Source organism: Cicer arietinum, chromosome 3 (assembly GCF_000331145.2).
Source record: "Cicer arietinum cultivar CDC Frontier isolate Library 1 chromosome 3, Cicar.CDCFrontier_v2.0, whole genome shotgun sequence".
Taxonomy (NCBI): Eukaryota; Viridiplantae; Streptophyta; class Magnoliopsida; order Fabales; family Fabaceae; genus Cicer; species Cicer arietinum.
The window spans coordinates 50,528,214-50,541,685 of NC_021162.2; the positions used below are offsets into that span (position 1 = coordinate 50,528,214).

The 13,472-nt window shown below is 30.4% G+C and overlaps 1 protein-coding gene across 1 annotated transcript; it reads right to left on the reverse strand.

Moving 5' to 3' along the window:
- Window positions 1–6,496: 6,496 nt before the first annotated feature.
- LOC101495734 (1-aminocyclopropane-1-carboxylate oxidase homolog 1-like) lies at window positions 6,497–9,778 on the reverse strand. The gene is made up of 3 exons (XM_004491657.4): window positions 9,125–9,778; window positions 8,273–8,594; window positions 6,497–6,886 (listed from the first exon to the last, which is right to left on the reverse strand). The coding sequence occupies exons 1-3, from the start codon at window positions 9,661–9,663 to the stop codon at window positions 6,626–6,628; spliced, it is 1,122 nt and encodes a 373-aa protein (XP_004491714.1). The 5' UTR covers window positions 9,664–9,778; the 3' UTR covers window positions 6,497–6,625.
- Between the last annotated feature and the right edge of the window lie 3,694 nt (window positions 9,779–13,472).

The window sequence follows — 13,472 nt, forward strand, 5'->3', positions numbered from 1 at the left end:
AATGTAACTGATGATCATGTGCCTCACCATGATGAGCATGTTCCAGTTGAGCCACCAGCCGAGTTTGAGTTGAGAAGATCTACTAGAGAACGTCAACCTTCTCAAAGATATCCTCCACATGAGTATGTGATGATCACTGATAGTGGAGAGCCAGAGTATTATCAAGAAGCTATTACAAATGTTGATAAAGAAAAGTGGTTAAAGGCCATGCAAGAAGAGATGAATTCCTTGCATGAGAATCACACATTTGATTTGGTAAAGTTGCCTAATGGTAGAAAAGCACTCAAGAACAAATGGGTATACAAGATAAAGACAGAAGAGAATAGTTCTCAACCAAGATATAAAGCAAGATTGGTTGTGAAAGGTTTTAATCATAGAAAAGGTATTGACTTTGATGAAATTTTTTCACCTGTGGTGAAGATGTCCTCTATCCGAGTTGTGCTTGGGTTAGCAGCTAGTTTGAACCTAGAAGTTGAACAACTTGATGTGAAAACTGCATTCCTTCATGGTGATTTGGAGGAAGAGATCTATATGGAGCAACCAGAGGGTTTCGAAGTCAAAGGTAAAGAGCATCTTGTGTGCAAATTAAAGAAAAGTTTGTATAGGCTCAAGCAAGCACCTCGATAATGGTACAAGAAATTTGATTCTTTTATGGAGAAACATGGGTATAGTAAAACTACTTCTGACCATTGTGTGTTTGTCAAGAAATTCTCTGATGGTGATTATATTATTTTCTTGTTATATGTGGATGACATGTTGATTGTTGGTCATGACACTAAGAAGATTCAATCTTTAAAGAAAGATTTGAACAAGTCTTTTGCAATGAGAGACTTAGGTCCTGCAAAGCAAATTCTGGGTATGAGAATTACTCGTGACAGGAAGAATAATAAATTGTGGTTGTCTCAACACAATTATATTGAGAAGGTGTTAGAGAGGTTTAACATGAGCAATTGGAAACCTGATAGTACTCCACTTGCTACTCATTTTAAATTGAATTCTGAAAAATGTCCTACAAGTGAGAAAGACAAAGAAGAGATGAAGAAGGTTCCTTATGCATCCGCAGTTGGTAGTTTGATGTATGTTATGGTATGCACAAGGCCAGATATTGCTCATGCAGTTGGAGTTGTTAGTCGATTTCTCTCTAATCCTGGTAAAGATCATTGACAAGCAGTGAAGTGGATTCTCAGATACCTCAGAGGCACTTCCAAAGTGTGTTTATGCTATGGAGGTGGTGAACCTGTGTTGGATGGCTACACAAATGCAGATATGGCAGGTGATCTTGATTCTAGAAAATCTACTTCTGGTTATATGATGACTTTTGTAAGGTGTCTTGGCAATCAAGACTACAAAAGTGTGTTGCTTTGTCCACTACTGAAGCTGAGTACATTGCAGCAACTGAAGCTTCCAAAGAACTCTTGTGGATGAAGAAATTCCTACATGAGTTAGGCCTCAAGCAAGATAAGTTTGTGTTATTCTGTGACAGTCAGAGTGCGATCCATCTCAGCAAGAATCCGACTTTTCATGCAAAGTCGAAGCATATTGAAGTGCGATATCATTGGATACGAGATGCACTGGAAATGAAGTCATTTTTAATTGAGAAGATCCATACGAACGAGAATGGTTCAGATATGATGACGAAGACCTTGCCTGTGTCGAAGATGATATGTTGCAGAAAGAAAGCTGGCATGGTTGAGCAGTACCTTCCCACTTGAGTCGTGAGGGGGAGATTTGTTGGGTGGGCTCACTCCCCAAGTGGAACCCACCAATTTTACTAGTATTATTATTATTATTGAAATAAAAAGAAAAGGAAAAAAAAAATTTAATGGGCTTGGCCCAATTGAAGGTAATAAAAGAGATTTAGAAATCCCTAAGAATACACACAGAAAGACAACAGAAGAAGAACGGTTGCCAGAGAAGAAAAATAAGGGTTTGGTTCCAGTGGTGGTAACATGTGTGTAGCAAACTTGCTCCGTTTGATCTACAAATTTAGTATGTTATTCCTACCACTGAGTTTGTTATTTTAATATATAATTTGAGTAGTTTTATCTTCTCTGAGAGTTACTTTAGCATACCCACTTTAGTGGAAGGTTGTTATAAGGTTGTTATGAGGTTGTTATAAAGTTGTTATTATTGATTGATATTCCCTATTGTTATTAGGAAGACTCTTGGTGTACCCATTAATTATTATAGTGGAAGTTTTACTAGACTAGGTCCCGTGGTTTTTATTCTCTCAATTTGAGGAAAGTTTTCCACGTTAAAAATTGCGTTTGTCTCATATTTAATTTTCTGCCAATTTTTATTGCTCTTGGAATTGTATTTTCTGTTTGGCCAATTTATCTGCACAGGTGGGGGAAAAAATATTCCGCATTATTGAGATAATTATCGCTGGTTTTTTCCCAACACATATGTCAACCGATCTCCATACTTTCAAGATATTTTCACATAAAACCAACAATGTGCTTGGTGCATCACCTTTAGACAGTGTGACTCTACCATCAAGTTTATTTTTGTAGCTCGCCACACCTTTTCTCTTTGATCACACCTTGATATTATAATATTTACCTTTCAACCTAGAAAAGATTTTTACAGTTACTTTTCAACCTTGAAAGGATTTTTACGGTCACCTTTCAATCTAGAAAATATTTTTACAAACACACTCAATCTAACATAAAAGATAGACTTGAGTTAATTTCAATGTGTATGATAAAAAGTGTTTGGGATCTAATAATTCTCAACTCTTTGCTTGAGATAAATAAAGATAAACTCAGTAAATAATGATTTACACATATAGTGAAGAGAGTTGGAATTTGCTTGAAGAGTTGTTGACTTGTTCTTATTTGTTATGAGAATATTATGTTGCAGAATGATCATATTTGTTATCATAAGAATATTGTCTTGATTTTTCAATTTTTTTCTTATGATAGCATATTGATTTAAGGTGTCCATATTTGTTACAGTATGAACATCTTTTATTACCTTTCTCACCCTTCTTTTTTAACACAAAAATGTTTTCATAAAGCTTTTTTCTTTGAGTAGTTTTGAAATGTAAATCATCTTTGTCAAATATCCCTTCTTTAGATATCATATTATTTTAAAACGTTTTAGTGGTTTTTACCAAGTTTGTTAAATTATTTTTCAATTCATGAACTTCTGTTTTTAAAGAACTACTTTCTTTCTTAGTTTCATAACATTCTAGAAAATGATTTTTTTATGGTTATCTCATTGAGAATATTTTGTTGCTCTAATATTTTTAAATGAGATTGCTGCAAATCTTGAATGGTTTTATCATATTCATCATTCTTAGTTTGTAACTCCTTCTTTTGTTTCTTTATCTCATAAAGTTGATTTATTAGAAATATACACTTTGCAAATAAAGTGTTTGAGTCATTTAAGAGACTTTTAAAATCTTTACATAAATAACAAGCTTCATAATATGTTACCTCTACACTTTCTTCATTTTTCATTATATATGTGATAATTTCTTCTTTTTTAACTTTAATTTTCATCGTGAAACTTTTTTTGTAAGATAATCTTCTGTACACTTTCTTGTTTAAAAGACATTTAGTTTTGAAATATCCCAACTTGTTGCATCTATGGCATGTACTTTGATTTGCAGGTTTTTGACATCACTTCTCCTGAATCTTTTCCAATTACAGTGTTAAGTGTTTAAACCTTAGAGGTAGAGCTTTGATTCTAATTGGAGTGGAATGAATAGTTAGAAGAAAGTGGAGGTTGGAATTGTGACCTTTTAAAATTTAGTCAATGCATTTTAATTGATGTTTTACTCCAGATTAAACTTGGTAATCAAAACTTGATTAGTAATCTCTTAACTGACTAGAATGTTCGGGACAAGTTATATGAAGTTAAGAAGTTGTGAACAAAAATAATAATAGTGAAGTGTGATTTGTCTGTATAAATAATTAAGAATAATAGATATAAAGATCACACAAAAAAATATACTGGTTCACCCAACTCGGGCTAGTCGAGTCCTCACAACCGTGAGATTTTCACTATGTGCTTTACGATCAGAACGTTATCATTCACACATTTTTCCTTTGATTGCACATTGATTAATTACAATCTTGAAAGAATTTTCACAGTCACCTTTCAATCTAGAAAAGATTTTTATAAACATAAACAGTCTAACATAAAATATAGACTTGAGTTAATTTCAATGTGTATGATTTTCAATTCTTTGTTTGATATAATTAAAGACAAACTCATTAAATAATTATCTATAGATATAGTGAAGAGAACCGGAGTTTGCATGAAGAGTTTTTGACTTGTTCTTACTTGAACATGTGTTGGTAGATTGCAAATTGAACTCTTGTTTTTCATATCCTAATTGATCTTCATTTTATAGATAAAAAAAGACTTGAATGATCAAAACGAATATTAAAAAAAAAAAAAAAGGCCAAAATTATATTTAACCTTTTATTATAATATATAACATATTCCAACATCAAGAATCAACTCATTACATAGGAAAAATCACAAGAACAACAAGTAGATTCATATTCATTGTAGCCATAACGATACTAGAAAATAAACCTAAGAGTTGATACAACAACTCAAGTATTATATCAAATGTGGAGCCTGGGTTATTCCACACCTGCTTATTCAGATTCCTAAAACTAGAATGACAAAAATTGAAGATGATGATTGAGGCATTGAATGTGGTATTTATAGAGATTCTCCTTTTGTCTTCGTGAGCCAACTCTAAGAAAGGAATGAGTTGGAAGATCCATTAGATAAAAGAAAGTTCTCTTACAAAATATCTTCAAAGAAATTTCTAGACTCTTGGAGTCACTCTTTTATTTTTAACTCAAAAAATGTCTTGTAATTCATGCGCAAATACTAAACTAGTTAAATTGATCTAAAACAAAGCTAAAAAGTACAACTTATCTAGAATAAAATGTTAATTAAAATATTTAAAGAATCAAAGATATATCAAATCAAAACCTATAGATTAAACTCAAATTAAGCAAAAATAAGCTAAGATAACTTTGGTAAATAAGAGTTATGACATATTTATCGTCTTCACTCTAGAGCAAACATTAAAGGATAAATTACTCTTTAAAATACTTAATTATCATCAAAAATAATTATGAATCATTGTTTCTAGACCACCTTCGTTCCATCATATTTTTTCCTTTCAAACTTTGACATCAAGCTCACTGTTTTTTGGGACTCAATTTGGGATAGCTTTCAATGTCACCACGATTCAATTATTGATCATGCAACAACCCACACCAATTCACTAAGTCTGGAGTTTAATTTTCATGGAGTTTAATTTTCATGCATTCTCAATGTAAAAAGTTTTACATAGTAAACACATCACCACACTCATGGATATAATTTTAGAGATAGTTATAGTAAAAGTCAATTATTTTTAATGATTTAATAGTTGTAATTTATTGAAAATGTAAATTTTTTTACACTGAAAGTGTATATGAATTAAATCATAATTCTATTTATCGTATGACTTATAAGGCAAAATCTATAGTCTCATATTTCTTCTTATTCAAAAATTCTTGGTTAAATAACTTTGTTTAAATATATTTTTGATCCTTGCAATTAAAATCTTTCTGAATTTTGATCCTCATAAATTTTTGTGTTTGATTAATATCCCTACAAGTATAGTTTCATTTTAAAATAGTCATTTCATCCAATTTCCTTTACAAATATTGTAACACCCTTAAAACATAACCATTTTTTAACGAAAAAACCCAAATATAATTAAATTATAACCATTTTTAACTTAAGATTAATCTGTTTCAATCTTCCCTAAAAAACCTAAATTGCATCTTCTTCTTCATCGTTTCAGTCATTTTCTTCTTCATAATTCTCACCATCACCAATATCTTCATCCATTTAAAATTCATTACCGTATTCAAATTCAAATTCATCGTTAGCATAATCTTTTTCTTCATCTGATGGTACTTGTTGAACAATGGTGAGTTCTAGAATTGACTATGAATTAGAGTTTTTCTTCTTGGCTTGGAGATTAGAGGATTTTAGGAGAATATATGGAAAACTCCAAAAGTAAAAGTAGAATTTGGTTGTAGAGGGAGGAGAGGCAAAGAAGAAAGTACAATTCCTAATCTTAGACCTAGTAATGGTAAGGGGTGATGAAGGAATTCACCTTGGTAACATGATTGAACCTGTAATCAAATTCATTCTACTTTTCTAGATTTTTTATTTATTTTATGAATTACAACACGTGGGAATTTTACAACGAGAAAATGATTGAAATAATGAAGAATATACATTTTAGATTTTTTTTTTAGGGAAAAAGATTAAAATATTTGAAGTTAATTTGATGTTAAAAAAGGTTATGATTTAAATTTATTTTAGTTTTTTTATTTATAAAAAATAGTTATATTTTAACGATATTACAATTTTTGTGACAGAAATTAAATGAAATGACTATTTTAAAATAAAACTATATTAAGACATATTTGAACTTAATAACTCTTTAGTTCAATCAAAAGTATTTAAGAAATATCAACAAATGTATTATTTCAGTTTTGGAAATTTGTTACATTGTGGAAAACATGACTTGTTATTTAAATAGATTATAGCCAACTCCAAGAGAACCAAAAAGTGCATTCACATGTTGAATTCACAACTTGAAAGGCTCCAAGGAAGAGTTTCCATCAAGGCCTTTTGCATAGTAATATGCCAAGAAATCTTTTATGGTGATGTCTTTGTATATTGGTGGGTTTTCTTCTGAAAGCAATTCCTTAATAGGGCCATAAACCTTTGATGTTCCTTCAATTGGGTCAGGAGAATTCACAAAGAAGCTTGCTACAGAAATTCTTGGGCCTATGTTCTGTGATAAGACTCGGTGATAAACACTTACAAATCTGTCATTTGTGATAATCTGCAAAGTATAAAAGAAATAATTGATAAAACTATTTTCACAAACTTTCAATGAGAAAACAATCACTGATTTTGCTTGTAGTGATTATTTCTATTCTAGCTAGAAATTGCAGTTCATTATAATCACATTATAATAGTGCACAAGTTTTAGATACACCAGGTCAAATAATGTGTAAAAATAACAAAGCTTTTATCAAATGATTTAGTTTTTTTCTTTGGACCCTTTGATTCTCAGAAAAATGGAGTCTAGTAATTTAAAGTTCCGCGGGAGATAAGTAATGTCTCACCAATAATTGTTTTGAACTCAGATTCTCTCGAATTATTCGTCTTTAACCGAAACGCATTAACCACTTGAACTCAATCTATTGGTTAAAAGGTGGGTCAAATACAATACACCTATTCAAGAAATTTCCATGTGATCAACTATCCCAATACTAATCTCGTTCAAATAGGCTTCATTGTAGATATTCATTTAGTAGATATATGGAATCCTCATTTGTCTTTTATATTAAAAACAAAAATTTTGCAAGTTTTTAATTGACAACCTCTTTTATTGTATTTTTAATATAGTTTTGCTATATATTCTCGTATGTTTTGTTAACCAAAATAATTATCATTAGAATCCTAGAAAGAAAGATTATACGTAGGGTATGATATTCTAGTCTAAAACTTAGCCAAAAATCCTAGCCTCTAACTTAGCCAAAAATTCAAAATAGTATAAACGTGTTGGTTAAATTAAATTCAATGAAAGGGAAATAGTTCATTATGCCAAAAAAAAAAACAGTAGATTACAGCTAGGCTAATTGTTAATAATTAAAGGAGTAAGAAACCACAAGGAAAGTGTCTTTGTTTTATCTGCAAATAATAAAAGCAAATGAATGAACAATAGTCAGTTGTAGGATGTAACTATCCAAAAGGAAAAATTCCATTTGATGTGATTCATAAACTGTAATAGTCAGAAAGGCGTGCTTGACTAAGATTATCTGAACAATTGAAAGTCATAGCATGGAAAATAAAATACTTGTGCATAGTGACAAATCATATGGCATATTTAACACGTTTGATAATTTAGTATAAAATTTTCCACAACAGTTTACTTTTCTCCAGGCCTTATTTTTATATAATTAAGAGCTTAATCAAAATAATAAAACCTTTTACTTAATGTCTTTTTTAATGATAGGGCAGCCATAACATAATTTTAAGCTTAAATTAAAATTTAAGTTGATGCCTTTTAAAAATCATGGTGGTTTTTCTCTCCAATATTAACTTCATTCTATGACGTAGCTTTTGCAAAGTTACAGTAACTCAGTGTGATTTTGCCAATACCATGGTGAAACCAAAGAAGCAATAGATTGAACTATCTTATATTTGGACTTAAAATATTTACCTGTAGCAGATCTCCTATGTTTACAACAAGAGCTCCGCGTGCCGGAGGAACATTGACCCATTGATTCTCGTGAAGAACTTGAAGGCCACCAAGTTGATCTTGTAGAAGTATTGTCATGAAATTACCATCAGTATGCTTGGTAGTGCCCAGAGTCAATTCAGGTTCAGGACATGGTGGATAGTAGTGACCCAAAATAAACTGTCCTTCAGCACAATTCAACTCTTTGAGATAAGAAGGATCAAGTCCTAGTGCCTCTGACAATAACTCAAATATTGTGAAGCCCAAACCCCTTATTTTCTCTGAATATTCAATCACAATATCTCTGCAAATATGCAATTAACTCATAAATGGCTAAAATAATTCAAATGGACAAGATCAGTCATTGAAATACACTTGTAATGTAACAAATGTGGAATCTAGGAATTTCGTTCTCTAAAATTTTTCATTTTTATTTTTAGTCTCTGATTTTAAATAAACTCGTATTTATTCTTTTAATTTTTTAATTATTTTTTTCATTAATATTTAGGACACGATAAGAAATTTTTTCACAAAAATTTAGAATTTTTTTAACTAATGATAAATTAAATAAGAATTTTTAAGCGATAAAAGCTTAAAAATTCATATTTAATTTATCATTTGTTAAAAAATTCTAAATTTTTGTAAGGAGTATGTTAAACATGTCCTAAATGTTATTGCAAATTATCATTCAAATGATACAAAATAGTTGATATTAAATCAAGGATTTAAAATAAAAACAAAAAATTTTAGAGACTAAAAGTTGATGAAATTTTTTCTACATACTAAATATAAAATAGTAAAATTTTATAAAGAATAAAAACTTTAGTTCATTACCTGCATATTGTTGGTACATCACCGGGTTTGAATGGATCAGGAGAAACAGCAAAACCAAACGTATCTCTCCAATTAGCAGCTTGACCACTAAACAAAGTTACATTGGAGTAATACATAACTTTTTTCTTCAAATCACGCGTGTAAAACTCTTTTCTTACATTAACATCTTGTTCATGAAACCTACGAATTCCGTCAATCATCTCATCCAAAATAGTAATAGGAATTCCATGATTAATCACCTGAAAAAATCCCCACTCATGACAAGCACTTCGAATTTCGTCGATGGCCTTTACACGTAAAGCTGGATTGTTGGCGACATCTTTGAAGTCTATAATTGGAACACTCAAGTTGGAGTCACTAGCTAAGTTTTCAGTAATGTCGAACTTTTTGGTATAGAACATGCGTGGAATCTTTGCCACACCAGAATCAACCAAACCTTTGACACCTGCTTTTGAATCATCAAAGGCTTTCACTTCAGCTTTTCTATCATAAGTGGAATCATTACCTTCCTCTAATTGCTTTGTGTTTTTCAGCACCATATTGAGAGGGATAGAACACAAGAATAGTAGTGTCTTCTGCCTTCAACACAAAATGTGCAAGTAAAGCAAAGAGAATTGGAGAGGAGGGAATAGAAAAATACAGTAAGATTGTAAGAAAAAGACTAAGTCAAGTCAATGAGGTATAAAAAAGTAAGCATACAATAATTATTAAACAAGTGTGAGTATTTTCCTTGTTCTGCACGCAACCAGGGTGACTAAGTGCATTGCTAAAAAAATCTAAAAAATAACTATTTATTGAAAGTTGTATATTAAATGCATTAGAAGTTAGTGTACATAATTTTTTTAATAAATGATTTTCATCCATGACATAGAAAAAACGTGATGGTTTTGCTTCTACATGATTCGTCGGGATAAATTATATAATAATGTAATAAATTTAATTTATATATATATATAAAGTCACTATTAAAGTAAAAAGTTTTTATTATTAATCAATTATAATGACCAGATCATTCAAACTATTTGACTCTTACATAATTACTTTTAAAGACACAAATATAATTGGTGGTGATATAGTGACAGCGAAAAACTTTGTCTACTACATCAAAATTAAACTTAAATATAAATTATGTAATTGAGACAACAAGTAGGCTTTGACTGGGTGCATTACTTTATTGACGGTGTACCATACTCCATGAGTATTTTTTTTTTCTATTTATTTTATAGACAAATGTTAGTACATTAATATAATTAACATTTTTGGGTTTGAACCGGATCCTTTCACTCTCAACTCCATGGGTACTTTAATTGCATATCTACTCTCTAACTTTGACATATTCATGAGTTTCTATTATTTTATATCATATCATTCTGTTAAAAGGGAGTAGGTTGCAATTGAAAAAAAAAAAGTTTCAAAACCTTATTAAACTTGCAAGATTCCTTCAATTTCACTTTCGTTTCCCAAAATTCCCTATCTGAATCAAATGCATAGCCTAATCGAATAAAAAAATCGAAAAATAGAAAATTTCATTTTTTTTACTTGAATGAAAAAGGAAATAGTTACTTGATAAAGTCGTGTAGAAAAGTGCAGTAGCTTGTGATAATTGGAATCACCGTCATCTTAATGAAATGTGTAACCGTTCAAGATTTTGAAAGCCACGTTACAAATCGAAATATGCCTTAAGTCCTTCAAACTTTTTGGGTTGTCTCTTTTATTTGCAACCACAATAGTTGTATGATTTAGAGATCGATGGGCAACTCCACTCTAAAGCCAAAAACAACTAGAGTTGAAAACATCATTTCCAATAATATTCCAAAACTTTTGATAAAACACCAGGTTCGGCTCAAGGGTAAAGCCACGAAGCAACCGCTTAGGCTTATGTGAAAAAAAAATTACTTAATCAAAATGCCTCAAAAAATACTTTATTTAATAAAAAGATTTTTGATTTTAATATTTTTAAAATTATAATATATATAAATATTAAGTTCATAATGTCTTAAGTCTCAACAATATTAAATTAATTGAAAAAAAAATAATTACATGATATCAATTATTAATTTAGTGATATCTAGTTAAAATTTAAAAAATTCGGAGATAAACCTCATATTATAATTCGCTTTAAACCTTCGCATAGATTGAGTTGACCCTGGGTTTAACCCACTAAGATCTGGAGATTTGTTAGGATGCATAGAAAACACAACACTACAATATTCATCAATGGAAAAAGGAAAAACACAATATTATTATCATTCAAAGAAATATAAAATGGAACATAGTCTACAACAAAGGTAGAGTTCGATTCACTACATTGATACAAATTCTGAAAATAATTTGACACAAGATTACACAAGCCTTCTTGGTTGTCTTTCCATATGCCTTGATTATTGCATAGTTTAATTATACCATTATTCTTTTTTAAGATTGTAGATGTTGCATGAAAGAATTTAGTGTTGACATCTCCATATTTCATAAAAAAATGCTTTTGCTCTTTGTTTTCATGATCAAGAGGTCAAGCCACAAATAATGATCAAGTCCATTATCAATGTCCAAGAACGACAATGTGTAGTGAACAGGAAATACCAAGGTCATGACCCTAAGTCCTCTTACCAGCGCGCACACACACAAAAAAGAATGTCAAAGACTAGAGCAATTCATAAGATTGGGCAAATCTTGAAGACTATTGCTAATGTTAAGTCGCAAAAAAAAGTAGGAGATTTCCTCCCTAATTGTGATTGAAGCATTTGTAAGGAGCTTTTATTGTAAAAGAAACAAAGGAGGTAACTAAGTGATAAGTATTTATCGTTAATAAAATAGTTGAGGTAGTCACTATTGGTGATTCTCCTTTCGAGGAACCTAAAATAAAGACTCTTGTCGTTGATGAAACAAGCAAGGACAATACCAAAGGTGTTAGAAAATATAAGAAATGGAAGTTTAAATTGTATTTATCATTTTAAACTTTAAAAAAAAATTATCAAAAGCTTATCTTCAGTTAAATATAAATCTTTAAAACAACAACTGATGATAAGACATAAATAACTTAGACATCAAAATAAAGAGATAAGGGAGAAGGAAAAAAATATGTTTTTATGCTAGTTCGTAACAATTGTTACTATATCTAGTCTTCCCCTAAAAGAGATATTTTACCCTTGTACAATTAGATACTTAATCCACTAAAGTATTCTTATCTCCGCCATTTCAGACTTGAAGTATTCTAAAAGCTTTTCCAAGCTAATATTGTTTCTTTGGCTTTCAATGTATTGAGTATTATCAAGCCTCTAGACTTAGTGCTCTTTAAATCCTCTTCAGAGCTACCATAATTACAGTCTCTAGATTTTCTCAACAACTCTAGCTTCACTTGCTTCTTGAGTTGAGTTTGTATAATGTCTCTACAAGCTTTACATGTATTCTTTACTCTACCTCTTCAAACTATTTCACTAGAATTTTTTTAGTCTTCTCAACACATTTGGAAATTGTGTGTTTGAGGATTCAAGTTATTAAATGTCTCTTCAGACATTCATTTATCTGAAAGAGTTTTGCCACTATTGGATAGATTTACAGAGATTCAAGTTTGTGTCTTGTCTTAAATAACACAAAGATGGTCTTAGGAATCAAAATATCTTTGAAAGGGTATTGTAATATAGTTCACTCAGAACTAATTATATATAGTTTTTCACTTGGTTGATTTAAAGATATTTCTAATGACTTTCAATAGGGAAAAATTTTAAATATCATATTATTAGTTCAAGGCTTTTGTGAATTGTATTATCTTTTTATTGAACTTGTTTTTTTTTTTTTTTTTTGCTCTCTTCTCCTAGATGATCAACTGAACAATTTCATGAGAACAAATATCATTGATCTTTGTTTTCTACAGACATTGTCTTGGAAATCATCGTTGTGATCAACATCGCCTTCTTTAGTTAAAAATGATGGTATTGAAATACTCCTAAAGACAAGTTGCAAGTGTACATGTAGTTGATTAACCTTGCACATTCTATTGTATAGATTTTCAAGTTATTTTGTACTTTTATAGGATTTGACATCTTGCTTCGATTTTTGTGTTTCTCAACTTCATCGTCTTGACTTAGAGAAAGTGAAAATACTTATCAGAGGAAGTGTCATCGCTGAAGAATTATCTTCTTGCATTTGATGAATGTGGTACCAAAAGATCCATATACTATTTGCTAGAGGCATTACAAGTATTGGAATATGCTTTCTTTTCTCTAGTCTTCGTCATTAGCTTATTTTGGTTATCAGACTTAGAGTATTAATACAAAGCTCATTCGCATTTCCAACATTTCGCATGTTTCATATGTTTGATCAAACGATGATTTTATTGGAAGATATTGTT